Consider the following 21,066-nt stretch of genomic DNA (forward strand, 5'->3'; position numbering starts at 1 on the left):
TAAAGAGAGAGGCTGCAAGAACAGCAGTTGGGAAGCTTCTCTTTTTTACAGGATGATGTTGCAAAAGTTTAAATTTAACAGTGGAAGGAAAAAAAACCCACCAAAGATCCAAGTGCACTGAGGGGATTGCTAATAATAATAACAATAATAATTTGTTCCTGAAGTACTGTTGTTCTCTGCTTACTGCGCAGATCTTGTCAGATTTTCAGTCTTAGCATTGTTTCTCTTGTTGCAGAGGAGTGTAGAATCTGACTCAAGATCACTTTTGTAGTTTAGTCTAATTTCATAAAAACCATGGTCCATTTTATGAGGAAGGGAGATTATTAAGTACTTCACAGGACCAACCATTGTGAATAAAATCGATAAAAGTGTTACATATTAGCTTTTTCTTTCCTAAAGCTTTACATTACAAGCATTTAAGAGCCAGCTCTTGACCCTCTCTACCACCAAAAGAAGTTGACTTACAACAATCAGATTTTAGTTTAAGAATGTTTCTCAGCAGCAAATCGCCACAGGTCAGGTTTTAATAATACCTTTCATCTGCTTTAAACCATAATTTTAAAAGGCTTTCTAGGGAGTAGCTTAAAAGCTTTTGACCTGAGGTCAAAATTTCTTTTTTTTTAAAGCCAGTTTTCTTTCAACCTGAAAATCTGCTGTGGCAGTCTTCCCTGTTTATGATTCTTGTGATTGGAGCTATTAAAGAAAAGCCAAAACTCTTAAAGCATAAAACCCATGGGTCATATTTCATCACCATTTTCCTATAAAATGGTAAATGTGGACTAGGAACACATTAGGTATCAATTTTTCACCTTGATTAATAGAATAATACATAAATGCGTAGGTCTGGGTAGTTGCCAAGAAATGTTTTTTAAATCTCACTGCCAATGAAAAGTTGAAAAGTGGTCATTTTTGAAGTCAGTGCTCAAACACATCCAGGCAGGATACAATCTCAGCAGCAGATCTCAGGGACAAATACCTGTTCAGTCACTCTCCTAACTCTGTGCAGGAATGTGCACTTGAAATGGAATTGTAAAGGACTTCCACATCTTGCTGATCCTGCAAAGATGATATTTCTGTGCAGCTCCTGCCACCTTCCCTGCAGTGCTGGCAGATGTGAACTGTTCCCTGGGCACCCCAGGGCCCTGCAGGAGCTGAGAGATTTTATGGCAGCAAACAGAATGTCAGGGGCTTGGAAATACCAGTTTTGACTGTACTGGAGGAAGCTGCAGCAGCAGAGCACTAACTGAGTCTGGTAAAGTCACTGCTGCTGAACAGAAGGCTTTGGGATTTTGATAAAGAAGGTGAAACACAAGAACAAACCCTTAACATGCTGTCTGTGCTCAGTTACTTTTATCATGATGAATTTCCCTTAGCTTACCTTAGAAGTCTTCAGAACTTTTATTCTGTTTTTGTTATGATTGATCTCAAGTTGGAGAGGTACAAAATATAAAGAAGTCAAGGGAGCAGAAAAGGAATATTTTCATGATACTACTAGAAAACAAGTATTTTGACTCATACAAGATTAAAAGCTTCACTGGGGAGACCATTATGAACACTGAGTTTTTCCAGGGTAAAACTGGCCCCAGGTTCAAACAGAAAGATGAGCTTGAATAGACAGCAGTACCCTGGAGTGGAAAACTGGCAGCACTTAGTACAGCAGGGCAGAGGGGAGGCTGTAGTGACACACATGGACACTTCTTCCTCTTTAATTTAAACCATCTCTAGTCAGCTTCTGAGGACAACAGACTGTTTTGGCTAGACTGTGAACTCCAAGTACAATTGAAGAAAATCAGTAGCTAAATACTACTCCAGTGGAATAAATATAATTGATTTGGGACAATTACATCTTTTGACCCAGTCAGTGATTTCACCATGTTCAAAAACATCTTGGAAGATCATGGCTTTTCAGTAACTTCCCAGCTGAACAACATAGTAAAAGCACTCTTTTACAGGATGTTTCTTTTGAAGAATTGTTCTCAGGGATTCTGTTTTTTGAGGAATTGCAGTTTCCCATATAATGGGTTACTTTTTACAATTCATTTGTTTCTAAAGAGTCCTTAGTTGCCTGTTTACAAGGAAATGGATGCAGGGCTCTGACTTGATTTGCTCTTTGGGGATATAAGGTAAAGGGTTGTGATGCCTGTATGTCTTCAGCTACAGAAATATTAATTAGTGCAGTTGTCATTTAAATGGTGTTTATTTTCTAGCCAATTTTAACCATTGGTTAAAGACAGAAAAGTTAAAGAGAAGTTTTCAGGTCACATTTTTTTACTACAAGCTGCTAGGCAGGCCACAGTGCCTGTTTTTTTGATAAGTGCAGTCTTTAGGTCAGTATTCTTTTCATTGAACATAAAATTCTACCCTCTTACACATTCCTCATCTTGGATATTTCTAGTTCTCTCAATAAGAACAAAATGAATTCAGAAAAACACAACTTACCCAAAAATAGTTGTTGCTTTTTGAAATACCCGGTCTCTGTGAGTGTCACAGTGCAGCTGCCTTTAGAACCATCCCACTCCAAACTCCTTGTCAGAAAATGAACAAATAAAGGCCACTCTCAGGAGAGAAATTTGAAACGTGCTCCTCTTCCTGCCCATCCTCTTATAGGCTGTGTTGGTCAGGAGGTGGCCACAGGTGCATCTCCAGATGAATTGCTGATCTCACTCATCTGAAGGGAATGTGAGGATTGTTGGCAGCCACACTTCTTACAGTTCTTTTTAAAATTATAACAATTTCACATTTTCACTAGCCCCTTTATGGGTTTCTTAAAGCCTGAAAGGTGCTTGGAAGGATGCTCTGGAATTCCATTCATACTGATCATTTTTTACACACAAATTAATTCCCTCTTTTTTATATGTATAGTTTCCTAATGCAGCCATGCTGACATGCCTTAAACATTCCTGGGATACAGGGAACGTTTTTAGGGAATTGACATTTTCTTGTTAGCCTTCTACATGTGATTCATTCAGTGATGGTTTTTATCTTCAGTGATGCATTTCCCAGGATGCAGCACAAAGTCAGTGTGCTAAGATTAAGATTATACAGATTGTCACAGTCAAATCTACACAGGTCTCAGTAGCTGTCAGTATTTACAAATAAACACCCTCAGTTCCCACAAAGACACCCCGCTCTCCTCTTTCCTCGTGAGTTATTCCATTATTAGTTTATGTGATGAGTTTAAATTAGCTTTAGGCACTTAGCACCACTGAGTCATCTCCTGTACTCTCCCAAGAGTCAGGTTTTGCAGAGAGGTGTGAAAGCCTTGTCCAAAAGCAGCATTGTACTGTACCGGAGGAAGTGCAAGTCAGCCAAGAGTGGCAGGTCTAACTCAGCCACTCATTTCAGGCCTGTTCCTTCAAATCTTGGGCTGCTTCTGAAGTGATCCACTGTTCTTGTGTCATCCAGCAACTCCCAGAGACATCTCTGGGCAGGTCCCAACTCAGGAACTTTTATTAGAGTAGGAATGTCTGTGTTAGGAAATCTCTGCCTTCTCCTGAGCACATGGATTTGTCTCCCCCATGCAATCACTGTAGCGATCTGTCTTGATGCAATCTGAAGCCATTTTAATTAGAGGAAGTTTATAATTAGAGTAACTTTGGTGTTTCTGTTCCACCTGACAGTGCTGATTGACAAAGACCAGTCTCCCAAATGGAAGCCAGCTGCTCTGGAAGAAGTCAGCGATGAATTTGTGGACAACTGTTTTAAACCACTGGGAAACGACGATCTCAAGCTGTAAAGATCAAACCTAGGGACATCTTACCTATCTCCTTACTTCTGTGCTGTAAAAATTAATAGTAGTGTGGTCAAATTGAACAAAACTTTTTTAGCTAGCCTGAGATTCACAAGGCTTTTTTTTTTTTTTCTTTTTCCTTTTTTTTTTCATTCAGGAACATTCTCTGTACTGAGAAAATAATTGTATCTCTGGTTAATAATGGGAAAAATCACTTCAAGGCAAATTTTTATTTTTACTGCTTTACAAAGTGATTAACATTTCATTTTTTTGCATCAACTCTTAACTTAGGAGGAGCTCTTGGGGAAAAGAGCACAGTAAAAGGTTATTATAACCTAATAAACAAAAAGTCAAGAGACCTTTAGTGTTCTTGGCTCTGTCACTGATCTAGTAAATTGGGATTGTGCCACAGATTCTTCTGCATACAATGAAAATAAGACATGGTAAAACCTTTAATACAGTCAGAGCTACAAAGGAAAATGGAAGACAGAATCCATGGGGTTAATTATCCTCTTAAATAAAAGCTCAGACTGATACATTATTAATCTGAGAACAAGAAATTGTTCTATTGATTTAAGGTTTGGTCATTTTTCAGCCTTGCTGTGTGATGTAAACATTGTTTCAAATGTGATAATGTTGCCAGAGCCTAGAGCACATTTCTCTTGGCTTGCATAGCCCATTTTCTAAAATGTTATGTGTAATTGAGCCGCATAATCAGTATTTCACGATGTCACAAAACCGCTGGTTTTCTTGGTGGTGAAGAAACGAGTGCCTCAAAGCTTGCTGTGAACAACAAGCAGCACATTCCAGTGCATTCAGGGTGGTGGGGTTCTGATGCCAATAACACGGGAAGTTACACAACATAACCAGAACCCCTTGATGCAAGTATTTGTGGGAGGGAAATGATTTTTTCTATTGTGTATGCAGCAGACAGCTACTAATTTCTTTAATGTTATGCCTTCTTTTTTATGCTTCATCAGATCACGTAGCAGTGTTTCTTCCTACTTACTTCTACACTTACAGGCAGGTCACAAGTACAAATTTTGGCTTCTCTGAAGACCAAAGGAAGAAAACTTCTGTTCAAATGCCATAGTCAGTAACCAGCACTGGGGAATCAAAAGTCAGAGCTGTAGCAGAACCATTATGGAGTTTCCAGTGTTGGGCGTTTTTTATTACCAACAGCAATGGTCTGCAATAGCTTAAGGCTCCTTCCTTTCTAGGAGCTGTTGCCTGGAAATAGAGTCCAGGAAATTCAGGCATCAAGGTGAACTACCAAGGGTGGCTTTCAAAAAGTCAGAGCAAATGGAAAGCTAAATCAAGAAAAAATGGCATCTTGTTTTGGCACTAGAATCTTGTAAGATAAAATTGTTAATATTTCAGCTGTGAGTTTATGTTACCGTGGACATACTTGTTACGGGACCGTCCTTGAGTTTAGTTCCAAAAGTAATTGAGATTTCATGAATACCTCTAGGTAATTCTGAAAGTATCACATGACTTTCTACCTCAAGCTGGTCCCATAAGAAGTGCAAACCTCCCTCTGTATTATTTAAAATTTTTATATGTTTTACATTCATGAACAATTGCTATCTCAAATTTACTTTTTAAAGCCTGGTTACTTCCATTATTTTTGTATAAAAGGAGCAGTCTCCAGCCAATTATTAAATGAAAAACACAGTAATTCCCAGGGAGTAGGGATCATGCCTGCTCTGATTGTAAATGACATACAAGATTATAGGAAGAACATACTTTTGAATTAATAAACTTGGACTTGCATATTCAGTTGCTTCCAAAATTTGTGTGAACAGGAATTATCCCAAGCTCAAGGTAACGAGATCCTGTCCAGTCAGTGCAATCTTGTGGGTTTTTTTCAAATAAAAGGCATACAAGCAGATGGTAAGTTGAATTTTATTTGGTCCACAAGAAAATATTTTCCACAAAAAATACTGTAAAAATATATTGTAGTGTGTTTTATTTGGGAATACTGAGGTGCCTTACTCCAGAAACGTCAACTTTACAAAGTTGTGCTGCAGTTAATGTGTTTTGAACCATTATTAGAATATCAAGTCAGTCACATCATACTCACTCAGATTAATCTTGTTTCCTGGAGAAAATGTAAAGCAAATGTATTTTTAACTCCTAAATAGAAGTAAACAGTTTTGCAGAGTATGCCAGTCCCAAACCAGAGTGCCTTTATCACACAAAATCAAGTCAAAGAATCAATGGTAACTTGGCTGGAAACCCACTGTCAGTGGCTCTGTGAAACACCAGCACAGCTTAGCATAAATTTATTTAAGTGAAGGAGTCTTTATTTTTACAATGTATTGGTATTGTGCCTATTAAATGTACAGCAGAGCTCTGGAGAGAGATCTCCCTCAGTCTCTTACCGGGCTGTAGCACTGAACAGATTTATTTTCTATTGAGGGTAAGTGCATTATTTATAAGGACAGCATCCTGTAAGAGAGATGATTTTCCTGGTGAGAAGCCGTCTCCCTGTTGTTTGCAAGCTTGTTTGCTTTGCATTTGCTGCGTGCCTTCCCTGAAGCGCCGGTGCCGCAGAAAGCATCGCAAAGAGCTGCAATTGCACTCGGGGCCGTTGAGCAGCTGCTGTAATCCTCAGGCACCAGTGAGGGCCGAGCTCGGTGGCCACGGGTGAGGGACTGGTTGGGCCACCAAGCAGCTGGTGCTGGCTGAGCCCATGGGCAGCTCTGGGGCAGGCGGGGCAGCCACCCCACGCTGCGGCTCCTGCACGGGGGAGCGGTCCTGGGGCACGTTCCGTGCACCTGGCTGACCTCCTGCTCTGGGGAAACGCGAGCGCTGAGCGCAGGGGATGCTGTGCTGGAACCTCAGGCTGTTCTGGAACTCTGCCTGCTGTTGGACCGTGCAGTGGCAGCCTGCCAGCGGGGAGCTGCTGTCAAAAGTGCAGCTGATATTCCTGAAGAGTGTCAGAGGCTCAGGCTACATCCAGAGGAAGGACTGGAGACGCGGCACGGGAAGCGCTGCAACGCCCCGCTGCCCGTGGAATCCGCCGGCGTGCTTTGTGCAAGGGCCAGGGCAGATCCAGCTCCAGGTGCTCTGACAGCGAGCGCGGTTTTCTACCTGCTCCTCACCTGCCTGGCCAGCAATGGCTGTGGGGCTTTGGCTTTTTTATTTTTAATTACTGTGGTTAGCAGTGTTAACGTTCTCGAGTCCACACTCCTGTTAGAAAGGTTGACCCTTTTTTTTGTAATAAAGCTTTATTTTAGCTAGAATAAGAATAGGAATCTTTTTTAATACTGTGATTAAGCAATATCCAATTGATATGTACTGACTCGATCAGTGTTTGGCTTTGCTTTCTAACTCACACTAACATATGGAGGTATTTTAGAGCAAACAGAGTATGATCTAATGTTTTATATGCTGTAGAACTTGAAGGAACGTCACTGTTAGCAGGAGAATTTAAGTGACCTGTAAAGCTTTAGTCCCACTTTGCACATGGCTTTGAGGATGACTACGTAACTTCAAAGAGGACGACGCTGCAGCAGAAGCTGATTTCGTTCCCTTTTCCAGCCAAGGCCTGAGGACAGCCTTAACAGCAGGGCACTGGGAACCCACTCTGATCACTGGGATTTAATCTTGTGGTGTGTCACAGAGAAGCATTTTTCACCCTTCATTCCTGATAAAACCACTTCCCTGTATAGGTGAATTTCAAACACCTACGTTTGCGTCACATTTGCAAAACAGCTCAATCATAGACTGTCCTGGATCAGAGAATAAGCTAAAACCAGCATTTGACATGGTCCTCTTTCTGCTTGCTTCCCATTGCTTGAAAAATCATGCTTTGGATCATTTACTAGAACTATGTGTACCTTTTAAAAATAGTAACAGCTTTAGCCAGTATGGAAAGCATTTCTCTATAAAATGAAAACAAAATGGAAAGCATTTTGATCTAGGAAAAAGAACTGTCTTTTAAACTGGGCATCACAGAAAAAGGAACAAACAGGTGGTAAAAGCCAAGCTGTTGGAAGGCCTTCACTTTGTATAAAACGTCAGCAGTGTTGTACCTTTGGGATGAATAAGAACAATCCATCCATGTCCTGCTCTGTGCCACGCCGGCTGCGGGTGCAGTGGGTCAGGCTGTGAGTCCTGGGCAGGCAGGGAGCAGGGTGTGGATGCAGCCCTTCAGTTTTGGGCCTAAGGCTTTGTCCCTAACTGCATTCAGAGCACTGCTCAGGGCTGGGGCTCCAGGGGCTCCTGCTGGCATTGCCATGAGCAGGTTTTTCAGGGGGGAACCAGCAGCCTACAGGAGCTGAAGGAAGAAGACATCCTGTCCCAGGGGTGGTACTTCAGCCAGGAATTTCAGTGTAATGCAGCCACAGTTGCCATGAAACAAATTGTCCTAAAGCACTGCCACACCCCTGAAGGTTTCTTTCACCAGTTACCAGCAGTAGTCTTTGCACATCTCTCTGGGTTACAGTAAAACAACAAAACCAAATCCTCCCAAACCAGCACCATAACACAAAAAATCCCCCACACAAAACCAAAAAATCAGCTTTGGTCTAAACACAGTGACCAGATGTCATTAACCTGTCTTACTGCAGGGTTTTAGAGACAAGCTTTCAAGCGTTTACAGAAGCATCTGTTAATGATAATGCGCTGCTTATGGACACTGGCACGCTTCTCACTGGTTCACTTCAATGGAAGGTGAATTGCATCATCATCCAAATGGTTCCCTGAATACTACTGGGGTTTACAAAGCACCTCTCATCACCTTCATTGTTTGTGGTTTTACAGATTGCGTTAGGTCACAGAATCAAAAGTAAAATCCATGACAGCAGTGACCTCTGCCACACGCAGACCTTGATTTCACTTCAGCGAAACACAGACAAATTCACCAAGCACAGAGAGTTCATCTCACCTACAGACAGACCAGTGATCTTTTGTGCAGAACATAGAAATAATCCACGTTTTGTCCTCTGTGGCAGTGCTTGTAGCGGTGCAGGGCAGCCACAGCCTTCTCATCCTCTTTTTAACGCTGATTTCTGGTCACATCCAACACATACAAAGACAGAGTACACTCGACACACGGCTGACAACGAACGACACTCGATGAACACGTTCTACTGCGATCCAATTAGTTTGTTAGCGGTCTGCGTTAAAAGGCAAATTTTCCCGGGCTCTCCCTGCAGACGGCTGCCCACAGCGATGCCCAGAGGACACCGGGGGTGCTCTGCGTGCACCGGCAGCGCGCACAGAGGCTCTGGGACGGGCCAGGCCGCGGCAGCGCTCAGGGCATGTCGCTCTCGATGAAGGGGATGTCGCTGTACTTGCTCTCGGTCACCGCCCACTGCTTGACCGCCTGCTCCAGGATCTCTCGCGACAGGCGCTGCGCGTAGTCCAGCACGATGGCGCTGGAGGGGCCCTTCTCCTCCGCCTGCAGCGCCAGCAGCGACGACTTCTCCCCAGCGCGCCCCTCGCCGCCTCCCTCGATCCGCTCGTCCTGCGCGGCGCTGGAACCCTGGAAGGCAGCCTTGGATTTGATGCATCCCATGGTACATCGGGAAACGCGGCCGCAGAATTCAGTTCAACTGCATGTCCGGGTGACCTGGGAGCGGTTCCCTCGTTCGAGGCGGTGCTGCTGCTTCTTGCCAATGGCTCCGGTTATTTTTGAAGAACAGAACATCTCCTTTTGTGCTTCTTCTGAGGAAATCTGTCAAAACAGTGTTTCATATAAAGGCAATAAATAGTTTACCATTCTCGGTGAGCTCAAAGGAAACTTAAATTCACTACAGGCGCTGGTGGAAGCGGCTTAAATAAATCTCTGCCCAGCGTGCGTAAAATGTTTTTATCGGTAACATCCATCTACTACAAGTAGGAAAAGTTTGACCTGAATTCACGCTGCCTTTGAATGCAATTCCCAGAACAGGATGTAGGCCATCTAGGAACGTAAAAAAATAAAGAAAAAAACATCTTAGAAAAAAAATAAAGCCTGTTTCTTCCAAGCTGACAATGTGTTGCGCTTCTCCTGAAACTGCTAACAAATTCTGTTTAGCTCCAGGGACTGCTGCTGCTGGAAATAAACACCAAAACCACCCCACGGAAGCACCACACAACCACCATGGCCAGCGTCCCGTGTCACGGCTGTCGCACGCTCTCTGGGCACGATGACACTAATTCCCAGTGTCGTTCTGCTGTTGCTCATGGAGGCTGGAGCAGGGCAGCCACCAGAAGGTATTCACAAGGAACAAGAGCTGTTTTTGTTTTGTCCCTGGAGAGGGTAGGGAAAGCAGCAGCAGCCTGCTGTGATCAAGGCAGTTCCAACAGAGCCAGAGCACCATTCTCACTAGAGCAGGACAACTCCACATCTAGAGAAGAGGCAGTGACCAATGAAACACCTGGCAGAGTCCTTTTCAAGTCATCAAGATCCAGAATTGGCCAACTCCGAATTTTGGTGCATGGGTTTTTGTTTCCTGGCTTACAAAGCTGTTTCTGGGGCTACTTTCTCTCAGGCAAAGCAGAATCTCACGATACGCCTGACTCTGCTTGGCATGCGCTTACCCACTTATCAGAGTTAACAGACTGCCAGGCAAAATAAAGACTGCGCAGCACAGAAACCAACTGTTCCCCACAGCTTCACCCAATGACGTGGTACTAAGGTCAGCCAAAGTTAAAGATTTTTTGTAAATAGCCTTTGAAAACACGATCAGGGCAAAGATGTTAAGCCTTATTTATTTCCTTTATACACTGGAGGAAATAGGGGCTCCGATCCAGTAGCCTGATCACAGGCAAATATTTGCAGAGGAAATCAGTCCCATTTGCAGGCAAATGGTACTTCTCAGGTAGGACGGGACTTCCCCGGTCCAGCAGCTGACTCAGGAGAGCCAGACTCCTGGGACAAGCTCCTCTCCTCTCTTTGCTGCTTCCTAAAAGCCACTGCTACCTGTTTGTAGGGCTGAGTGCAGCACAGAAGGGTGGCTGGTGCTCCTGGCAGGAAATCGGTCCTAAAGGGCTCCAGAAGCCACCAAGTCCATACAAACATTTTCACACCTTCAGCTTTGTGCCAGGACATTTCAGCATCGTAGAGGAACGTTTGTAAACCACCTCGGTGAAGTTCAGCGAGTCTCCTTTGTGCCCACTGACCTGCTGCAGCTCGTGCCCAGTGCTCTGGGACAGGCCCTGCAGTTCACAGGCCTGTAACACAAACCCTGCTGCCAAGGGCTGACCTCCACTTGCAGCTTTACCCAGCAGGGAGGAGAGCCAAGCTATCAGACTTTTATCCTAATAACTCCTCAATAAATGACTAAAGACTGGATGGATAACCAGCAGAGTTCCCTTCAATGCACAAAATCCTACATTTATCCCTGTGGAGGTTCATACCCACATCTACCCATCACATACACTCATCAAACTTAACATGCTCACAGAGCAGAGGCCAAGGAGAGGCCTGCAAGCAATTCAGAGGGCTGAATAATTCAAAGCTTTAATAGTAATATCTTGTGCACATCTAATTTCAAAATTTACCATTAATAAAACATTAATACTAATCACTTCCACTTTCTCTGCTGGACAAATATGTAGATCCAAGTACATGGTAAAGAATCACTAACAGCAGGTACCACCCAGCACTGCTGATGCCTGAAAGCTGCAGTCTTGATCCAGCCAAGGTAACACACAGCTTCAGTGTATTTTTATTTGAGTTTATCCCTCACACTTTCCCTAAAACAGACTATCCAGATTTGGAGTTTTTATATCCAAGTCTGGAGCTGTAGCTTTTCTTTTCTTTTCCTTTTGTTTTTTTAGCTTTTTAAGTTTAGTTAGGATTTCATCATTGTTTTAATGTTTCCCTCATGCAGCTGGAGATTTCTGTTAGGGGACACCAGCAGATGAGTTAGTGTCTAATGAAAAGGACAGAAAGGGAGCAGAGGAAGGATAAACTTCTCCTAAAGCAGCTAGGGAGAAATTCCCTAAGGTCACCACCTCTGCCTCTTCATTTGGGCCAAACCAAACGTTCCTGGACTGTCCTGCACAGAGGACAGGGTGGCTCTAAAGCTTGCAGACTCCAAAGCCCACAATACAACTCAACTGTTCCAAATCTGTTGAGCTTCAAAGCAAAATTACCGACCCCAGTTTAAATTCCTGCCCATTGCTCATTTCATTCTTTGCAGAGCTCAGTACTCTCCAAGCCACTGCAGTCAGTGTTACAGTTTGCCCGCTCTACTGGAGTTAATAATTGCTGGCACGGAAATGATTGCAAATGAAGCTGCCTTCAACCTTCTGGCTGCTTCCTTGCTTTCCTGACGGCCCTTGCCTGCACACACACCAGAGTGAAGTGCTGTTTAAATCCTCTCTGCCTAACTCATCTCCAGAGTGTTCAGGTCTGACAGGGATTTTAACTTCTCTACCTCCCCTCGCAATGCTCACACCCTGAGAGGGAGAAAACCCAACAAATTCGCCCAGCTCATCTGACTCCCAGCACGATGTTTCATCCTGTAACTGCACAAGGCAAAACTGAGACAGCTGCCTGTTTCTGTCAGTGCCCAAGCTCCAGTTGTGCCTCAGACACCACTGCATAGATGGTTTGGGGCTCAGGCCAAGAGCTCTGCAGCGCAGTTCCTCACATGACAAAGCTGCTGGGCTTAGCTGGAGCCAGAGGTCAGCCAGCTCTGCCTGCTCTGCTCACTCTCAAGCAGGAGCTAAAGCAGCACCATCACACACCAGAACTCACCTTCTCCTTTTAGAGACAGATTTTACAGTAGGTGAAATGCTGGTTTATTCATCTGAAAAATACAGGCTCCTAGTTGTGCTCAGTTTTATTGGACATACAGTCAAAATGTTTTTAAATGCTTCATTTAACTTCAGCACAACAAACACTGTGTATGACTTAAATGAAAGTCTTGGAAACAATCAATTCCATATTGGGATTGGAGGTTCCCAAGGATAAGTTCAGATGCTTTTTCACCTATTATTTTATTTACTGCAATAATACTAGGAGAGGGAAAATATTGAGGGTGTGGTAGCTGAACTCACTGGGCACACGAGGGGCCTGGCAAAGCGTTTCCTGCCAAGGTAAGCTCATTTCTAACTACTGAAGGAAACAAAACAATGGTGAAAGGATGCCTGCAATTCACTATTAGACAATAAAAAATAGAGGCAAAAAGTGTTGATCACGTAACTGCTGTTTTTGAAACAAATAGGATTTTTTAAAGCATTAAAATAATCAACAAAAATAATTGGAAAAGGTAAATGTGAGATATCAAAAAATAAGGGTTTCACTGGCCTCTGCAATACACCATCATATGATGAAAAGAGGCAGAAGAGCAAGAGTTTTGCTGTTATGCAACATCTGCAGCCATCACAAGCAACTGAGTTCCTGCTACCATTTAAATCCATTTTCGATCCATAAGAACCTCAGAAAAAATTCTCGAAGTTCAATGCTATGCTGTAAGAAACTGCTTTCTGCAACACTTTATGTTACAGCAGTCATTGGATTAAAAATAAGCCACAGTTTTCAAAATGGCTTCCAAATGTGCAGCTTTGCCCAGCTGAAGGCAGCAAGTAATTCCTGCTGTGACAGAGCCAAATTTTTTGGTTCAGATATGACTCCTCCTCCAGCAGGGAGGCTTTCAGCTTTCCCCTGGGTATCTGCAGGAGAAGCTCAGAGTGCCACTTACCAGAACCAAGGCTGCTTCTAACAGGTTGTCCCCTCGTCCCCAGGACAGCACAGACAGCTCCACGAGTGGGACTCTGCAAAGGGAACCCAGGAACAGAGCTTAGCACTCTGCAGGATGTCAGAGGTGCACGTTATTACCAAGGTGATAAATCTGTACTGCTGGCCTTGCACAAGCCTGCCTGCCTTTTCTCCTGCACAGAACTTGACTTTGACAAAGGCAAAAGGATGATACAGCATTTAACAAATTAGATTGAATGACAGGCTGCAACCATTTATACACAGTGCCTAATGCCGGGCTCGGAGCGGGGCCACTGCTTGGGCAAGTGGCTCCTGGCCATGTGCAGGATGCCAACATCCTCCCACAGCAAGCCCAGCTAAGGAGGATTTCAGCAAGGATATGGGGAGGGTAATGTGCCCCATCTGTTGCCAAACCTCAAAAGTTTTCTCATGTTTTTCCTTCTTCCTCTCAAAGCTTCTACTGAGAGCTGGACCTCAATCATCCAAGGACACAGGGAGAGCAGTCAGACAATCCCAGTGCTGCCATTATCAGGGAAACAATAAGCTCTGGAACAAAGGTATTCAAAGTAGGATTTTGGGCAGGTGACCTACCAGCAGAGGTAACCAAACAGCCCTTAGGCATCTGCACCTCTGAACTGCACCCAATCACACAAAACATTCACAGTCTCCATGTAATACAGGAGAGGAAACCCAAACAAGCTCTGTCCACCTCTCCCTCACGAGGTGGGCTGGAACTCAGGAGCACACGTGGCATTGCCCTCTGGATACTCTGCAGCTGCAGGCAGAGAGGCAGCACAGAAATGGCAGAGGGACGCATCATTCACCCCATCATCCACCCCCTGCACAGCGTCCCCTCCATCGCTGCAGGACTCAGAGCTCCCCAGCAAAGCAGCCCCAGGCAGGGGCTCCCAGAGCAGCCCAACCCACCAGGCTTCCAGTTCTGCCTCTCCTTAACATCCAGCTTCCTGCAAATCCTACTGAGGAGATGCACTGCATAACATTCATTATAACAACTCGCCCTAACTGTAGGAAAATAAGAGTTTTAAACAGCTACAGTTACTTTAAGACAAGCACAATATCAAAGATTCTGCCACCTCAGGCAATCACTGATATCCAAATATCCCAAAACAACTCAGGACATGAAAAGCAAAAATGGAGATCTCATTCCTCTCAGAGCCATTCCCTCCCTCTCCTGTCGCTCAGTGCCAACAAGAGATAAGGGCTACAGATTGGAAAAGGCTGGATGCAGCAGCTGCAAACAACTGCTGTGCAAGATTAGTGTGGAAGTGAAAGTCTCCTGGTTATCTGTCTCAAGGTATGTGCTGGAATTTCAAAGGCTTGGGCTTTTCCCTTCCATGGCCAGAATTGATAAAGCTTTTCCAGGCTTCTAAGCCAGTCTGTAACTGAATGGGGAAATGACACATTTGCTTTAAAAGGCTTTTCAATAAGAGCACAGCTGATCACAGAATCATAAATTTGGTTTGGTTGGAAAAGGCCTTTCAGATCAAGTCCTACCATTATCCCAGCGCTGCCACGTCCACAACTAAAACCTGCCCCTAAGGGCCACATCTCCACATCTTTTAAATACCTCCAGGGATGGTGACTCCACCGCTTCCCTGGGCAGCCTGTTCCAATCCTGACCACTCTTTCAGTGAAGAATCTCTGCTAATATCCAACCTAAACCTCTCCTGGCACAACCTGAGGTCATTTCTTCTGGATGGTACCTGAGAGAAGAGATTGAGCCCCACCTGCCTACAGCCTCCTTTCTCAGAACACCGAGTTACTTAATGGAGGCAATTTCCTTGTCAAATTTCATCTCTCAAGCACTTTAGCAATGCAGTTAAGGAAGATGAAAATCTTCAAACTAGAGGGAAAAACAAGAGAGAAGAAAATGTTTCTTCTTACTTCACTTTACGATTTACATGCACAGTGCAAGTGGGGTGTTTTTGCTGTTAAATGGTACAGCTGTGCTGATGTGAAAACTAAAATCAGTACCGAGTTTAAAAAAAAAAAATTTAAAAGGTAAAAACGCCCACAAAATCAAGAAATAGTCTGCCCCCTCCCCAAGACACACAACCACAGAAGCCAGGAACAAAAACAAGGCCTTTCTACGCTCTTCTAGCAATCTTACCCAAGCTTTGGGAAGCAGCAAATAAAGATGAAATACCAAAAGAAACCTTTGGGTGAAAATAGCAGTAGCTGAGAGAACAGCAATGCCAGCAGGTACAGCCCCTCGGCAGCCACAACGTTATTCTTCATCCAGGAAAAAGAAGTCTTGTTAAAAGCAAAGAACACTGTGTGCTTGGTAGCTGTCTAATTTCATGAAAGTAAAACTGTACCCAGTTGGCCTGTCCTGAAATCCTCCCTCCAGCGCAGCAGTTTATTCACCAGAACTGCACACACAGCTCAGGGGGCAGCCTGAACGTCACTGGAGAACAGGATACTAAAATCTCTTACAGGTTCTGCTCATATTTTACCTCAGTTACTTGTCCAAACAGCTGTACAGACTGCTGCTAGTCCAAATTTGGACAGAAAGGCTTACAATATATTGATTTTTTTTCCCCCCCCAATGTCTCAGAACACGTGCATGTACCAGTACAGACTCTGCCAGAATATGGACAAGAGGGAACATGAACTTAACTTCCCCCATAGGAACAGGAGAAGGATGCCTGCTATTGATGGAAGCCTGTTTTCTAGGTGGGTAACAGTGGACCAATGGACTTCCTTAGCAATTAAGGCCTTGGAGTGAGGCTGGAGAAGAAAGGACAAGAAGAAGATGCAGCACTTATCAGAAACTCCATCTGCAGGAAGTTTAGCCAAGACTTAAGGAACCCAGCTGCAGAAACTGCAGAGGGATGCCTTTGCAAGGAAAAGCTAATAGTGATAGAGGAGATCCAAAACTCTCCAAGACCCCAAACACAAAATAATGCTCAAAACTGGTGAGTGAAGAGAAAAAAAATACCGGAGTGAATATAAAGTTTTTGATGTATATGTACAGCTGTTTCCTTGCCCTGCATAACACCAAAGGAGGAAGATTCAACACTTCTTTCAGCAAGCCCACAGCTCCTGTAATTATCAGCCCCTCCCACCTGCACTAGCTGCAAAGCCACGCTCTGAAGACCACCCCCACAGCGGGGGAAAACACGAGACACACCACCAAAGGTGTCAGGGACACTGGCCAAGCCCCACACTGAGGTTAGACTGCTCAGCACTGGGCCCAGACAGAGCAGCCCCTTGGTTTGTTACAACGCTCTAACGCTGGAACAAACTAGAGCGGGAGCAGGAATTTTCCTACATATACCACAAAACTTCCATCGCAACAACTCATCTGTGGAGTCACAGCCTTCTGCTAACAGTGCTCTTCAGTAACACACTGAAACATTAAGCTACTCCCTCCCAGCCTAAGGCTCGGGATCTAGCCTGCCTTGTAAAGGTGCATTACTGTCCTCCACAGGTGCCAGGCAGAGACAGAGCTGCAGACAATGAAAAGAGGATGCACAAACCTTTACGAGCAAGAAAAGCCCCTCCTGCAGCTATGGCTGGCTGCTGCCCAGCCTGGGGATCCTGCCAGCAGGAACTGGGGAGCAGCAGCAGCTAAAACAGCGGATCGGTGCCTCAGGCTGACAGGGTCGGGTTTTATTGTAGTGGCTGTCACGAGATTCAGCCAGGAATATACGGAGCTGCAGAGCATCAGGTATGAATGAGGGACACTGCCTGGCTTTGTGACGCCCTCAGGAAGCCAAAGGCTCCACTGGATTAACACAAATGAATGTCAGAAGGAAGGAGATGGTCAAGATCTGCCTGAGATCAACCACAGAACAGCACAATAAAAGCAGCACACAACCCCATTCTGTTCTTTAATCTCCAGAAGCCAATTTAAAAAAAAGGGAAATGGGAATTAGGAATGCACCAGAAAAGCCATTTTTCCACATCTCACATAGGAAGGCACAGGAAAACACAGCCTCACATTTTAAAATCACAGCTGTGTTACTACTGATTTGCACAAACCGAGGAGTAAGAGGACAAAGTGAGTAGTTTAACAACCAGATGCACCGGCTGTACGAAAGCTGCCCCAAATTACAACAAAGAACTGTCAGCCTTAAAACCCACTCTGTCTCCCGGCTCTCCCCCGGTATTTGTTCCCTTGAATGCCATCACTCCCAAGGTGCCAGCTCCGCTTCCAGCAGTTGCCGCCTTGGCGCCCGGGAAGCGGCAGGGCCGGCGGCAGGCGGGGCGGCCGTGCCCGCACAGCCTGGCACCGCCGCCGCTCGCCGCCCCCGGACCCTGCCCGCGGAACCACCTCGTCCCCAGGGACACGAGCGTCCTGAGCTCTGCCCATCCCTTGGGCAACCCCTACGGACCAAGGGGATTTCAAAGCAAGAACGTTCTCAGCGGAACGTGATGCTCAGAAGAAAACGAATTTGTATGCACCTGAAGGTTAAAAATGCCACTTTGTTAAGGCTACAGGGTAAATCCCCGCATTTTTCCTTTTTAAAAAATTGCTATATTTAGAAACCTAATTTGGTCTGCTAGTTACTGAACTATGAGAAAGCGTGAAATATGTCTAAATGTTTAACAATTTTTTGCCACGACAGGTCTTGCATTATTAAATGTGTATTTTATAACACGCCAGATGAAAGTAACCCGCTCTGTATAGGGGTCAGTGTGGACGACTGGAAAGGTACTCGTGGCAAAGCAGGGGCCGACAGACCCTCACATCACCTCGGCAGCAAACAGAGTAGTCTCACGTCTTCCCCACAGCAGGAACACCGCTTGAAGAGAACCGGCCACGCCGTTCACCTTCCCACTCCGCATCACTCTCACCGCTGTCCGTAGCACCACCTTTCCTCAGGGCGCCCAGGGGGAGCGGCAACTCCGCTTCGCTCAGTTCGGAGGAGCCCGCGGCCGGCAACCTCCTCGATGGGAGGAGTAAAGCGGCCACCTCCGCCCGTCCCGAAAATCCCCACCTCAAAGCCCGGCTCTCCCGCACGACGCGGCCGGAGGCCAGCGCTGCCCACGGCCCCGCGTCCCCTCCCCGCCTCCCGGCCCCGGCGCGGCTCGGGGCGAAGGAGCCGGGCACGTACCGGCGCGGCGGGGCGGCGTCCGTGCGAGCGGCATGCCGGCAGCGTGGCCCCGCCGCGCACGGCCCCCGGCCGCCGGGCTGCCCCTTCCTCCGGCGGCGCCCGCGGGATCCGGCCCTCGTCCCACCGACGCCGCCGCCTCCTCCGGGCTCCTGAACGGCAAAGAGGCGAACCCACCGTCAAAGTCCATGCCGGGAGCGCCTCCCGGCCCCGCCCGGCCCCGCGGCGCTCGCACAGGTAGCGCCGGGAGGGCCCCGCGCCCGCCGCCGCTCCCGCCGCTCCGCCGGGCGCTCCCCGCCCTCCCCGGGGCGGCGGCGGCGGGGCCGGGCGGGGCCGGGGGGCGGGAGCCGCGCCGAGCCCGGGAGCGGCCCCGACCTTACCCCCGACCTGTCCCCACGGCCGGCACCTGCATCCCCCGTGCGGCCACGGCGCTCCTGCCCCGCCCGGAGACGGCGGGGCCTCAGCGCCGGCACCGGCCCTGCCGCTTAAAATAAGGGAAAAAGGGGGGAAAAAAACCACCCAGGCAGGAAAACCGCTTCTCATTGGCTTCTCCTCCTTTAAATCCTCCTCCCCCTCTGCTCAGCCCTAGTGAGGCACATCTGGAGTGCTGTCTCCAGGTTTGGGCTCCTCGGTACAGAAAACAAGAGGAGCTACTGGAGAGGGTCCAGGAGAGGTCACAAAGATGCTGAGGGTTCTGGAGCACTCTCTCACAAGGAGAGGTTGCGGGAGCTGGGCCTGTTTAGTCTGGAGCAGAGACGACTGAGAGGGGATCTCATTAATTCATATAAATAACTCAAAGGCGGGTGCCAGGAGGATGGTGCCAGACTCTTGTCAGTGGTACCCAGCAACAGGACGAGGAGTAATGGCCACAAACTAAAACACAGCAAGTTCCACCTCAACAAGAGGAAGAACTTTACACTTTGGGTGAGACTGGAAGAGTTTCCCAGTGAGGCTGTGGGGTCTCCCTCTCTAGAGACATTCCACACCCACCTGGGTGCATTCCTGTGCTACCCGCCCCGGGTGACCCTGCCTCGGCAGGAGGGCTGGGCTGGATATCTCCTGAGCCACTTCCAACAACCCTAACAATTCTGTGATTCCGTGAAACACGGAACAGCACATTCAAAGAATGGAGCTGTCACATAAAAGCTCAGGGCCATCGCCATTGTGTGTTCCACTCAGCCCTGGGACAGCACTGAGGTGCCAGAACACATGGGAGCACGCAAGGACTGGTGAGCATTAAAGCAACAAAAACAGTGGAAAAGACTGGGGGAGAGGCCTGGGTGATGCTGCCCTGATTTTATCCTGTCAGGCAGCATCAAATCTTGTACAACTACAGAGAAGTATGAATTATACCAAAGCTTTTTAGGAAACACCCCCATTCCAAAAGAAAGCTTCCAGAATGAAGGAACTGAGCAAACTAAAATAACATTTTCAATTTTTCAAAAATAAAAGCTATGCCAAAACAGAAAATTATTTCATAAGAGAGGCTGCAAACAGACACCCTGGGTAAAGCATTCCTGCTTTTGGGCAGTTCTTGACACTCAGACTACTGTATACAATGCACACAAGCACGCCTGGGTATCACCTACGGGAGGCTGTCATGGAGCTCCTGCCTGGCTGGGGCTGGCAAACAGCCGCCCAGGACTCGCAGGAGTCTCCTGGCCCTGAGGGTGACAGGCCTGGGGACACAAGGCTCGTGCTGGTCCTGGCTTGTCCTACAGCAACAGGCTAAAAGCGGGGGCTGCTGCAGGGCTGGGCACTCGTGCCCCTCTCTGCAGTCCGCACGCGCTTTCAGTGCTGAGCTCTGGCTAAGTCACTGTGCCAACCCATGACAGTCTCCTATCTATTTAGGCAGGTTTTATAGACTCAGAGAATAATTTAGATTGGAAAGGACCTCCAAGATCATCAAGTCCACCACTAAAACAAGTGCCTTAGTGGCACACCTACGCAGCTTTTAAATACCTCCAGGGACGGCGACTCCACCACTGCCCTGGGCAGCCCGTTACAATGTTTGGCCACCCTTTTGATGAAGGAATTATTTTCTAATATCCAGCCTAAACCTCTCCTGGCACAACCTGAGGCTGTTTCCTCTGGATCTATTGCTGTTACCTGAGAGAGGAGGCCAACCCATCTCACTACAGCCTCCTTTCAGGTAGTTCTAGGGAGCAGTAAGGTCTCCCCTGAGCCTCCTTTTCTCCAGAGTGAACACCCCCAGCTCCCTCAGCCCCTCCTCGTATCACTGACTCTCTACTACCCCTTCACCCAGCTCTGTTGTCTGTTCCTGAACACGCTGCAGCGCCTCAGTGATTATTGCCAAGCAGGACTCCGATTGTCAAGTAGGTTTCTTACACATTTCCAGTCAGTCATTTGCATGCCAAGGAATTTCTTGCAGTGTTTTCAAAGCCAAAGAAAACAGTACAGTGGTAACATTCATCAAGAGAAACACTGTGACAGTAGCTGCTGCTCACAGATCATCCACTGCACTGCTGGAGGGGCTGCACAGGGCCGGGAGAGCCAGGGGATGGACGGGTACAGAAAAATAAGAACAACATCCCTCTGCTCTCCAGTGGCTGGGAAACCCTCCCCAGCCT

At 46.6% G+C, this 21,066-nt stretch overlaps 2 protein-coding genes across 7 annotated transcripts in view; one reads left to right on the forward strand and one right to left on the reverse strand.

Moving 5' to 3' along the window:
• HIBCH (3-hydroxyisobutyryl-CoA hydrolase) overlaps positions 1-5,509 on the forward strand; it is a 38,753-nt gene extending 33,244 nt beyond the window's left edge. For both annotated transcript variants that reach the window (XM_040069438.2, XM_040069437.2), the window contains exon 14: positions 3,621-5,509. In XM_040069438.2, the coding sequence (XP_039925372.2) occupies positions 3,621-3,736 (116 nt within the window). In that variant the 3' untranslated portion in view covers positions 3,737-5,509. The remainder of the gene's footprint in view (positions 1-3,620) is intronic.
• Positions 5,510-5,968: 459 nt separating this feature from the next.
• On the reverse strand, positions 5,969-18,921 carry C7H2orf88 (chromosome 7 C2orf88 homolog). 5 transcript variants are annotated; one of them, XM_040069443.1, is made up of 3 exons: positions 18,882-18,921; positions 13,378-13,450; positions 5,969-9,416 (listed from the first exon to the last, which is right to left on the reverse strand). In XM_040069443.1, the coding sequence occupies exon 3, from the start codon at positions 9,255-9,257 to the stop codon at positions 8,994-8,996; it is 264 nt and encodes an 87-aa protein (XP_039925377.1). In that variant the 5' UTR covers positions 9,258-9,416; positions 13,378-13,450; positions 18,882-18,921; the 3' UTR covers positions 5,969-8,993. The 5 variants fall into 5 exon arrangements, with proteins under 5 accessions (XP_039925377.1, XP_039925374.1, XP_039925376.1 ...); XM_040069440.2 differs by lacking the exon at positions 18,882-18,921 and adding an exon at positions 18,653-18,731; XM_040069442.2 differs by lacking the exon at positions 18,882-18,921 and adding an exon at positions 18,479-18,496.
• Positions 18,922-21,066: the final 2,145 nt, after the last annotated feature.

The sequence above is a fragment of the Hirundo rustica genome, chromosome 7 (genome assembly GCF_015227805.2).
Source record: "Hirundo rustica isolate bHirRus1 chromosome 7, bHirRus1.pri.v3, whole genome shotgun sequence".
Taxonomy (NCBI): Eukaryota; Metazoa; Chordata; class Aves; order Passeriformes; family Hirundinidae; genus Hirundo; species Hirundo rustica.

What these genes read in the sequence shown, in the direction of transcription:
- C7H2orf88 (XM_040069439.2), bottom strand. Translation starts at nt 18,209, where the DNA reads ATGCGGAGTGGGAAGGTGAACGGCGTGGCCGGTTCTCTTCAAGCGGTG. An exon ending in CTACTCTGTTTGCTGCCGAG is followed by an intron (nt 13,451 to 18,116) that starts GTGATGTGAGGG and finishes TTCCCTTTGCAG; the next exon opens with AGTCCCACTCGTGGAGCTGT. An exon ending in TAGAAGCAGCCTTGGTTCTG is followed by an intron (nt 9,417 to 13,377) that starts GTAAGTGGCACT and finishes CTGTTTTGACAG; the next exon opens with ATTTCCTCAGAAGAAGCACA.